The sequence below is a fragment of the Chrysoperla carnea genome, chromosome 4, assembly GCF_905475395.1.
Source record: "Chrysoperla carnea chromosome 4, inChrCarn1.1, whole genome shotgun sequence".
NCBI classification, from domain to species: Eukaryota; Metazoa; Arthropoda; class Insecta; order Neuroptera; family Chrysopidae; genus Chrysoperla; species Chrysoperla carnea.
This window is the reverse complement of record NC_058340.1, coordinates 38,381,742-38,393,803: the sequence shown is the minus strand read 5'-3', so window position 1 is coordinate 38,393,803 and position 12,062 is coordinate 38,381,742. Positions and strand designations below refer to the sequence as shown.

General features: G+C 31.0%; 1 protein-coding gene across 1 annotated transcript; it reads left to right on the top strand.

Annotated features, from left to right (window-relative positions):
- The first annotated feature begins 413 nt into the window (after nucleotides 1-413).
- LOC123298366 (protein FAM135A) lies at nucleotides 414-11,042 on the top strand. The gene is made up of 11 exons (XM_044880352.1): nucleotides 414-529; nucleotides 2,121-2,263; nucleotides 2,769-3,248; nucleotides 4,392-4,421; nucleotides 4,656-4,977; nucleotides 5,610-6,036; nucleotides 6,080-8,317; nucleotides 8,897-9,257; nucleotides 9,775-9,986; nucleotides 10,063-10,222; nucleotides 10,495-11,042. Exons 2-11 carry the CDS (start codon nucleotides 2,187-2,189, stop codon nucleotides 10,766-10,768), a joined length of 4,581 nt encoding a protein of 1,526 aa, XP_044736287.1. The 5' UTR covers nucleotides 414-529; nucleotides 2,121-2,186; the 3' UTR covers nucleotides 10,769-11,042.
- The last annotated feature ends 1,020 nt before the right edge of the window (nucleotides 11,043-12,062 follow it).

The following is a 12,062-nucleotide window of genomic DNA, read 5'->3' as shown; positions in this document are numbered from 1 at the left end:
ACATGTCATGCCAGTGATAATCGATAGGGATCACCACTACGTCTGTATATACGCGCGTTGTTATACTTTGTGTCAGTTAGCTCATTTCAAATGGGTGTGTGATGTCGTTGTATATAGAACAAATTATAGGAGCTTATTGCAATGAGCTTTTTAAATGCGGGATATAATGCGGAAAAGGAAACGAACTGTAGTGAAAGTGTTAAAAAAACTAGGGCATACAAATGTTAATTTTATTCAAATGTTAAAATATAAAATATATTATCCTATAAAAAAAGGCCTGAAATAAATTTTTAAAAAAATATATATTTAAAAAAATAAAAAAATAATTAATTTATTATAATTAAAAAGAAATTAAGTGAAGCAAAAAATAATAAATATTCTTAAGTGCATCAACTGCCATACTTAAATGTGATGTTTTTGTTATCCCATTTGAAATTTTATTTTGAAAAAGAAGAATGTGCTACATATATTTTATAGTATTCAAAGATATTAGGACGATCAAAGTTAAACTGGGTGATATTCGAAAAAGGTCAGTATTCCTTATCTTTAGATAGGTACTACACTTGCTTATTTTATGTGGCAACACAGCAAATGCTTCAAGTATCACAAATATTTATCAGAAAAAATATTAGCTCTGTATAAAAATGTGTCACAAATAGTCACATGTTAGCTGCAGTTAAATTTGCTTAAGTCAATCACCATTCTGAAAAATGACTTTTAGGCAAATGTAAGAAAAAACAAATGAAAACTAGTAATTTTCGCTTCAAAACAATTTTGTCGTTAATCTCCAAAACGACTAAATTATTATATTCAGTAGAAGAAGATCAGAGTTATTTCTTTAAAATTTTTAATTACTTCAAATTTTCTAATCAATTTTTACGTAATTTAAAAGTTATGGAATAATAAAGTAAATTTCGAGATATGCTATCTCTTCGTAATAGACGATCTGAGACTTGAAATTGTTTTTGTTTAAAAACTATTTTATTATTATCATAATGGTCGTAGGTAATAAGACTTTTTCGAGGACAATGAATAAATAAATCGCCGTTTTCTTTATCAAAAAATCAACACGAATTTTATGAAAAGAAACTTGCACAAGCCAAATATGAACTTGTAAAACGATGGTAATCAAAATTTCGATTAGCTTTAATTTAGCGAGGGACTTTAAAAGTTTTTCACACAGCTTTATCTTAGGTAACAAATACAAAACTATGGTATCATTTATCCAATATAAAAAAATTAAGTAAAAAATTCAATTTAAAGTCAAACGTTTAGTGTTTACGCAGTTCGATGGGCTTGAAAGTAAATTTAGAGCACTAAAAATTTGAAAATAAATTATTTTCTTACCCACTTGCACCTGTTATTATGTTAATATAAAAAAAACAATGTGAAGATAAACTTGTAGCACTTAAGTTTGAAATGTTCAGGAAAATGAATTTATAAAATGAAGGCAAGTAGGTGCCTGTGGAAAAACTTGAATAGATCTTTTTGTCTTTTAAAATGTATTTAGCTGGTTATTCTGTAAAATAGGTACCTTTAAAATACAGTGGACCCCCGGTAATGCGATCCCTGGGAAATCCGGCGCGTATTTCGATATGATTTGTACTTCAGAGTATAACATATAGAATATTCTCATTGGATTTGTGATTTATCGGATTACAAGGTACTCTTTTGTACAAAATTTCGGATAGGGGATCTTAGTTACTCTATAATGCATTTGTCCGACACTGCCCTGCAAAATATTTGTCGGATTACCGGATGTCTACTGTATTTGCTTCATTGAAACTTTAGTCACACATTATTATTGCCTGATTTTACGTGACACACCCGGTATCTGATATCTTTATCGAATGTTCCCTTTTTCCATATTATAATAATGAAGATTACTTTTCCTAGTTATGAAATTTTATAGGAAGGACTATATAATATATAGGACTCATTGTTATAAGTTCATTGTTCTGAATAAAAATCGTTCAATTAATAGACCGTGAGCTTATATTGAAACGAAAATTTTATGATTTTTATTTTAAAAGCAGATTTAAAAAAAAAAGTATTATAAAATTTTCGATTCATTATGGCCCACACTCTACAAATTTTGAAAACTTTCCAATTTTTTATAGAAAAGAAAAAATCATTGAACCATTACAACAAAAAAATCGATGCTTTCAAGTAGGTCCTGATCCAGGATGAGTGATTTGCAAGCAACATTAGAATTTGCTGTAGAACTGTACAAGTTCTACAATGTTGATTTATTTCAAAGAGGGTAATTTTTTTAAACAACAATTATGAAGTAAATATCGCGACAGTAAAACTTCAAAAAAAAAGTTTTTCTACTTTTTCAAATCAATGATGAAAAACGTTTTATTATAGCAAATAAATATTTAAAAAAAAAAACTTGTGACATACCAGCATTGTAATAAACGCCATGCAATTCCTACCATGTATTTCCAATATTATAATGATTTGGGAAACTAAAAGGCTCACAATTTTTTGCACGTTTAACTGGGAAATGGTAAAAGTTTTTCAACCAAATGAGTCATAAATCTGAATAAAGAAAACTATTTCGTGTGTGGTATTGGTGGGTATATCTTTACAAAGATATACCCAGAATTTTACGAGGATCATTTTGAGTTGTGCCCCTAAATCAAATTAAATTGAGAAAGGATATAATATATTAACGGAAAACTCAAGAACGAAGTTTTAATGTCGCGATAAAATAAATATGAAAATCTTCTTAGTATTTAATTATAAAATATTTGGTTTTTAAGATTTTATCAAGTACGGTGCTCCTTACGAGTATCACCCAAACTCCCCGTTCAAATAGAAGTCAATGTTCCGGAACCCGGAAGGGGCCTGGGGTCAGCGTGCCTTACAGGCTCAGGAGGAGCTTGCCGCCCATTTCAAATTTTGTATCGTAATGAAGAAGTATCATTAAAAGATGTTATATTATTTCGTGCACATATGCTAGTCGATAGTCGTAGGCTTAAGGAATCGTTAGAACGAGCTGATTTTTCAATTGTATTAGAATTATGGTTTACCGAACAGCTACCACCTGGTATGGAAAATAGTAGTTTAGTTGGTGTCTTGTCTGGAATGGCATTGGTTTCCACACGGTTATTACAATTAAACTTTTCACCAACCAAAGGATTACACTATCATTTACCTATTTTATTCGATTATTTTCATTTATCAGCAATATCATTATCAATTCATGCAAATCTTGTGGCTCTACATCAACCGTATATCAAGTGAGTACCAAACAAATTGAATCAATTTTAAATTTTTGTAGTAGAATTCATGTTCTAGATATTAACCGTGATCTCACTATGAAGCCAAACTGAGCGTCCAATTTGTGGAAATCGAATTTTTCGATTTTACTATTTTACCTAAAAGTTACTGACAACACATGTGAAAATAAATGGCAGGACAAGATTGAAAAATTGTTTATTTTCTCATAAATTCTAATTTCCAAAAAGAGAGAAAAATAATCATGAAAATCTCACTTCATTATGGGATCACGAACTAATAATTTTAAACAATCATTACAACACCTTGAATTTTGGAAATAATTCAAAAATTGTTTATATTTTCTTTGTTGTCTACATTTTTGAAATGCAAAACAAAAGTCATTATTACTCACTCATACCCTAAAAAATTTTTCAAAAATTTCACATCTAATTTGGTACTGTTTCCAAATTTTTAGGTGACGAAACACTTTAAAAACATTCATTTAAATGAAACGTATTCACGAAAAAGTTTTAAAATTATTTCCACAAAACAAACTCAATAATAATTTTGAATGTTTCTAAAGTGTGGCTTTATTTCTAAAGTTTTATAAAGTCCGTTTAGTTTGGCTTTCCGAATCTTTTGGTGATGTAGAAATATTTCAAACTAATTTTATTTAATGTTAAATTTTCGTATTTTCTATATTAAGCCATAACATGTTCTTGTAAAAATTTTCTCGTAAAATTGATCATGATACGAAATATTAGTGGCTTTATTAATAGATACAGGGCGCATCACCGCCCGTCGAAATCCGCCAATAAGAAATATTATAATATAGTAGGAGAGTAAATTAGTGGAAACACATTTAAATTGCTAGTAAGATTCGGAAAGTTAATAAAACTATTTCCGTTAATAATTACCTAATTATTAACGAAATAAGAACATTTTAGCGATCATTGTAGAGTAGGTTTGTAGAATGATGTTCGCACCAGCAATCATTAAAGCAAAATTTCATTAATTAATAAGTTTAAAAATCTTTTTGAGAAAAAATTGTTAGATATTGAGAAATTCCAGGCCTTAATTTTGAAATTATTATTATTATTTAATAAAAATGTTTTATAATTTTTTGCATTGCTAAACAAAATCAATATATTTTTGCTGCTCAGGAAAAGTATAATGCATTATGTTCAAAGTTGGTAAGTGCTTCCATACTCATTAAAAATGGATGCGTTCAGTTAGTAAAAACGCTTTTTCTGAAGTACTCAGTACTTTCATGATCCTCGATTTTCGTTTTGAATACTTGGTAGAGTTTTTATTTATTGAACGCAATCAGTTTCATATGCTATATGTGCAAAATTTCAATAAAAATATTCAAAAATTACCCTACTAATTACTTTTTATTTTTTGGTTTCATTATTAAAAATTTTCAGTACTCCACGTAGTGCAAAACCGTGGTTAGGATCAGGAAAATTTAGTTTTCGTAATACACCACAAACACCAGTCCATTCAACAATTGATGCTGTGTTTTTTGGTGGAAATTCAGCAAAATGTGGCGGTGGTACAAGTGCTTCGAAACTAGCACAAACACGTTTATTACACCAAATTGTATGCGAGGTATTGTTGGAATCGTACGAGGCGCTGCGTGTAGCATTTAGTGAATATTTGTTGCTGTTACCACAATGGCAACAATCACAGTTGGGAAATCCAAATGATATTACTCATCGTTTGAAAAAACTTGGTGAAATGGCAAAGGTAAATTATTAACAAAGCAATCATATACAAAAATCCGTCCAAAATAGCAACACTGTAGGAATAAAACTAAAGAGATATAATTTCTGCTGACATAATAAAATGCTAACGATGTTCCAAACGAAGCATGTCTTACGATCAATAAAATCTTCATTGGAGGAATTTGGTCCAGGAAAATAGGATGGCTGGCGAAGCGTTTTAAGTTAATTAATATCGAGAACGCTTTGACGCCAGAGATTGGCTGATGACACAATCTTCTAATAGCAAAAGCTAGACAACGACAGAATAAGCTAAGTCATCGTTTCGTGAAAGCTAAATCAATACTCGTGGTGCACTGATAGATCGAGCCAAATGTTGTCCAACTAGTTTGCCAACTAGCTAATATCTTGTAACAGCTACAACAATATTGCTTACAGAAGTATTTTAAAGTGAGATTATATATTTGGATCACCTTCTTTTGTAAGCAAGTAACTCCTCGGTAACAATTAACTCTTTTCCGAACTTTCATTTATAATTTTTAAGTAAATAGATGCACTTGAAAACAGACCCTTTTTAGTCAAATTTAGAACTTTATTTCACCGGTTGAATTCAAAAAAGCTAAGTATAACAAAACTTAAAAAACTGTTTTTTTTTAGCATTTGGAAGCTGAAGAAGATTTTATAGCACGTGCCAATAGTGATGTTGCACAGTTATGTGCCGAAAATATAGTTCAATGGCAACATTTTTTAGCAGCAGTTAGTTGTAAATCAGCAATACATCAACATTTAGCAAAAAAACATCATACACTAAGAGTTAAACGTTTTGCTGAGGCATTTTTCTTATTAGATAATCCACGACATTCCGCTGCTGGTTGTTATGATGCAAATTATCAAAACTATTTGGCAGTATCTGAATTAGCACGACGTTCAAAATATTTAGCATTATTACCACCATTACCTGTATATTGTGCTGCCCTTGATGGAGACGTCAATACAATTCCAATTATATTTGAAGATCAATATCAAGATACATTGGAATTTGCCAGAAGACGTTCAGTAGCTGCAGGTCGAAAAGCTGGCAGTGGTAAGATATTTTGTAAGGTATGAAAAGTATTAAATAATCACAGATTCATTGTTATCTTCTTATATTTTAGAACCAACATTGATCGCACAAGAAGATTGCTCCTGTGGTATAGCTGCAATATTGGAATCACGTTCAAATTCAAGGGCTAGTATGGCTAAAGTTAGCGATACAAAATTAATGCGTAAAGGTCATATGATTCAAGCATCATTAACTATAGCACCAAGTAACAGCAGCAGTAATGGTAATAATCGTCAAACATCAACATTACCAGCCCGCCATAGTAAATCATTAGATCAATTACGTGTAAATGCAATATCGAATACATCAACACTGCCACGATCGATACTATCAAATCATGAAGCATCGTTTCATAACAAACATCAACAACATCAAGCTAAAGACTACATGTGCAACAATGATATACAAACTTCATTAGTTTATAACAATAGTGATTATTTTAGTCGACGAGACAGTGATAAGAAAACTAAAAAAAGTGACGAATATTATATGCAACAAAATTTAAGAAATTTTTATTGTAAAAGTAGTTCGAATTTATTGGAAAATATTGAACATAAAAATAGTGCTGTGAGTGAATGTCATAATTTAACCTTGCCACGTCCAATCCTGCCACCGTGTAATCCATACTCTATACACCCTAATAAACAGGGTCCTTCAACTAGTAGCCATCATTATGCATCATCCTCAGCACCTAATCCATTAATTATGCATAGTGCTCCCAAAACCAAACACATTCCTCGTTCAAATTCTACCCATATATTCCCGAATACTGTATCTATTGATATGGATACACTATTCCAGAATAATACCTTATCAACACGTGTACCACGTCGAAATATACACTCACAATCATCCGCATCAGCATATCGTGATAAGAGATCGAATATTTTACCTCAAAGTGCTAATAACTTATTAGAATTAAGTAATGAGGGTAATTTTCATAGAGATAGTGTTGTATCCCGTAAGGATACTTCAGAAATACACCAATTTAATACTTACCAGTGCAATTCACTTAAAACGTCCAATCAGATAAATCGACAAAAATTGACTGAACGAGTACATAAATTAATATCGTCAGATCCGAATAGTTCATCGACAGATAGTGAGTCACATTTAAATAGTATGTATAAACGTTTAGAAGGTTCGATTAGTGTACCAAATCAATTATCACGAACAACAGTAGGAGCTAATAATGAAGCGGCAGCATTACGACATGCAAAAAGTGCTGCAAATGTTTTAGAAGATTCATTTTCACCACTTTCAGCGTTAAGTGAATCGTTGCCAAATTTAGCACCACCTCCACCAGCATTTGTTTCATCGCCGCTACATTCAAATAATCGTTCACTAAGTAGTTCTGCGTCAACATCAAGTTTAACAAGTGAACAAAGTGGTTGGGTTTCATCACGACGTAGCTCGGATCCCTCAAGTCCAGATTTACCACCTTATGTCGCCACTCGAACACCGTTATGTTCGACAAATAGTACATACGCTTCAAACGGTGATAAATATGCTATACCGGAACTTATAAATGGCGGCCTATTATATAACACAATTGAAAATCAAAAATTTAACACGTTACTAAACGGTCATGACAAACAAAATCATATATTAAATGGTGAAAAGTTACGTGAAAAATTACAAAAGTTGGCCTCAGAAAATAGTAATAAAACTAGTACATTACGTAATAAAACACAAAATTTAGATTTAATTGCTGGACATCATCAAATTCGTAAACGAACTCGCAGTACGAATCAAAAATCCTCGCTGAACGCAAAACTTAGTAATAATGTTGATAATAAAATTACAAATATTTATAATGGACATGAACAAAAGTCAATTTTAGGAACAGATAAGGAATTTATTTTAGACATTTATAATATGAGTTTACCAAATAATAGGAATAATAGTTCAAAATCACCCACATCAATAAATAATCTTGGATTACATCCATATATACGAAAAGAATGTGTACGAATACCACCCTTACAAAATGAAGAAGTACTCAACAGCGAAGAATTAAAAGATCCAATTGTCGACGATGAATTCGATCATGCGTATGAAGAATTACGTCTACCGCCACCACAACAATTTCGAGATGTACCTCCACCTCCTGAACCATTCCGAGATCCACCTCCAGCGCCACCACTTCCTGTTGATAATTTATTGTATCATGTATATGAATCTGTTCGAAGTAGAGAACGTCGACAAAAACATCCTGAAATGATGAAATCTCAGTCTACAAATGAATTAACTGATCGGATAGGTAAATACAATTTGCGCTGAAGTCATGTAGTTTGGATAGATTTCGTAGAAAGTCCCGGAGCAGTGGAAGAAAAATATTCAAAGTTGTATGATCGTCATATTCATTTCACAAAGATTTTTCGTTAAATGTTACTAATACTGGAAACCGTCGTCGGAACAGTATAATTTATGTAGATATTTAGAATTGAAAGCATTCCCCTAGAATTCAGAAAATGATATCGGAAAAGAATCATAGTGTTAGTTCTATCATCTTGTTTTCCTCATTTAATTCCTTATAATAGAGAAATCGTTTCTGTCTTTGTATAATATTTAGGGGTCGCTTGGTTCAATTACCGCCAACCCCACAAGATTCGAGCCATGACGCATTCATCTAATCGGTGATACTATACATATTTATAATCTAATTTTTCCCTTATAGTCTCACAATTACAGCATTTCTATTATAAATTATACAGTTTCGATGACGGATTTGAACATCCCCGTGTCATTTTCGAAAATTATCCAAATTTATGAAATCTACCTAATATAATAGATAATTATTTATGACAATTTAAAATGTATTAATTATTTTCATTTTTAGCTTCATTAGAACCACAAAATGTTGTACACAAAAAATTATTAATTGATGAGGCTGAACAAGCATTTGCAAAAGCAAAAAGTGAATTTAAACGACAGATAAATTTTTCTGGTAGTTTATATTCAGATTATCCATATTACGCTTCAACTCTTCCTTACTTCCATATAAGTGATGAATATCGAATGTTTTCACCAGAAGGTTTACATTTAATAATTTGTGTTCATGGCCTTGATGGTAATTCTGCCGATCTTAGATTAGTAAAAACGTATTTAGAATTAGGATTGCCGGGAGCGCATTTGGAATTTTTAATGTCCGAACAAAATCAAGGTGATACGTTTAGTGACTTTGATACAATGACTGATCGGTAAGTATCATACTTAACTTTCAAATAACAAGACTGAGTGAATATATATTACCTCGAAATTTTTTCGGCGCATGAGTTCAATTTTATTTATCCCTCTACCAAGTGCTCTCAATTCATCCTGTTAGTTCTTCTTACTGATACCTCCATAATATTGAGGAAATAGTCGGATATTATTTAGTAATCTAACTTTAGAGCTCCTATTTCAACAAGTGAAACAGGAAAAGGGTCAGCGAAGCATTTGCGATGATAATGCTTTGTGTGTTTTGAATTTTGATTACGAATTTTCAAAATTTCGTTTATTTTTTTATTTTTTGTTTCGAAAATTTTGCGCTGTCTTTCAATTATTGGCATTATATACTTCAATTTTGTTTTGGAAAAATTAATCAGGGAAATGCATACCTACATGTTAAGCACGAAAACTTGTTATCTGGGGGCTCGAGAAAACTTTGTTATTTGACAGTTAATTTTGGATATTTATAATTCTCATATTTTTTTACCATCCGTATTTCATTTCCAGATTAGTTACAGAAATACTCTATCAAATAGAAACATGTAGTTTGAATCCAACGCGAATTAGTTTTGTTGGACATTCATTGGGTAACATAATTATACGTTCAGCTCTAACACGACCACAAATGAAACCACTTTTATCAAGACTGCATACTTTTTTGTCGTTATCGGGTCCACATTTGGGTACATTATATAATAGTAGCGGATTAGTAAATATGGGTAAAAATATTTTATTTAATATACTGATTATATTTTTTTTCTAATATTTAAATTTTGCATCAAATATTATTTTTAGGTATGTGGTTCATGCAAAAATGGAAAAAATCAGGATCGTTATTACAACTTTGCATGCGAGATGCAAATGATGTACGACAAACATTTTTATATCGATTGAGTCAAAAGAGTACTTTGCATCATTTTAAAAATGTTTTACTGTGTGGATCGAGTCAGGACAGGTAACATGTTATTGTGATTTTTATTTAAAACCCATAAGCTAATTCCGTTAATGTAACAGAAGTTGCGTAGAGTCTATCTGTATAGTCGATTTCTACAGAGCTATTTCTAAAACATATTTAAAGTAAATTTCAATGATCAGATTTTCAGAAGTCTTGTAGAGTCAAATACTAATAGGTTTCAGATTAATGTACCTATCCTAAATGGGTCGAATCTTTAGTTAGCCATAAATTTTGATCATTTTGAGTAATGAATTTTGATTAAAAATTTTCAGGTACGTGCCACTTCATTCAGCGAGGTTAGAATTGTGTAAGGCAGCGATTAGAGACACATCCTTATTGGGTACAGCTTATAGAGAAATGGTCCATAATATTGTAGCACCAATGCTAGCGCGAAGAGAACTAACTTTAGTGCGATATGATGTACATCACGCATTACCACACACGGCTAATGCTCTAATTGGAAGAGCAGCACATATTGCTGTTTTAGATTCAGAATTATTTATTGAAAAATTTTTGGTGGTTGCTGGATTGAAGTATTTTCGCTGAATATATTTAAAAAAGAAAGTCTTATGATTTTTATGAAAGTTGTTAGAATTTGCAGATATAGTTTATATGTTGACTACTAATTTATAATTTCCTAAAAAGTTATTGATGGAAAAATGTATTTGGCGGTAATCACACATTATGGGGTTTAAATTTTCAGATAGTTTGTGTACACCGATTTACTCAAGTCAATTATTTCCAAATTTGAGCAATATATAAAATTTTCTATGAAGCTGTCTAATTCCATGGAATTTTTTCATAGAAAGTACCAATGCAATAAATATGAATTTAAAAAAATGTCGATATTTAAATTTCTCTTTCTAAATCTAGGCATTCTAGCACTATGCAAAATATCAATTTCCATTATTAAAATCAAATAATTTATGTGTGGGAATTGGTTACAAAATTGGATTTATTCAAATTATCTGAAGATTAAATTACATTATACTTATAAAAATGTCTTTAGTCAAAAATAACCCTTCGTAAGAATATTTTTAAACAAAAAAATGATTTACTTGATACTATAATATATTAGTGTATTGTACAACAGGGGCAGGATTTACCAACTGCATACAAAAGCGGATTTAAAAGCACGAACTAAGTGCTTTAATCCCTCGAATATGTAAGAGACAATCGGTACGAGTTTTACACAACTTTTTTTAACCAATATTGTATTAGTTTTATCTTATCTAGTTTTATCTGCACGATTTTCGTGCAATCATAAATTTGTAGTACCGTGCGGAAAGAAAGTAAATACTTCTCAGCATAAATAAATCAAAGTAAAGCAAATTTTTTTAAGATATACAATTTGCTATTTCTACATCGTTTTTACAAAGATATCGTTGGCACAAAGATATTTTAAAGAAGTGATATAAGACATTTTTGCAAGAGTTCTGTAATCATGGCACCATAATATTGGCATTAGAGAGTTAAAAATTTATATTTAAAAAATCAAATTAAAAATGTTCCTCGTTTTATTAACAATTAAGCCACATAAATTAAGCTGATATAACCGAAAATAGCATTAAAAATCAGGAATATTACGGAAAAGGTTTGATTTAGTTATCTACGATAGAAGTACTTTATGAGTGTTCTTCAATATTCTTGTTAGGCCTTGCAATGAGAGAGGCCTTGCAAAATCACCCTAACAAGGTAACTGGGCTTATACCTCCTTGCCGGCTTCCCCACTACCATGTTTTGGGAAAATTTAATAATCGGAATTCAACTCTTTCATATTCAGGAATTTCATCATTCGACCCGAATTTTCTCTACCCCTCTTAATTAGCCAGACAATTTT

What these genes read in the sequence shown, in the direction of transcription:
- LOC123298366 (XM_044880352.1), top strand. Translation starts at nt 2,187, where the DNA reads ATGAGTGATTTGCAAGCAACATTAGAATTTGCTGTAGAACTGTACAAG. An exon ending in AGGTCGAAAAGCTGGCAGTG is followed by an intron (nt 6,037 to 6,079) that starts GTAAGATATTTT and finishes AAATAATCACAG; the next exon opens with ATTCATTGTTATCTTCTTAT. An exon ending in TAGCGGATTAGTAAATATGG is followed by an intron (nt 9,987 to 10,062) that starts GTAAAAATATTT and finishes TATTATTTTTAG; the next exon opens with GTATGTGGTTCATGCAAAAA.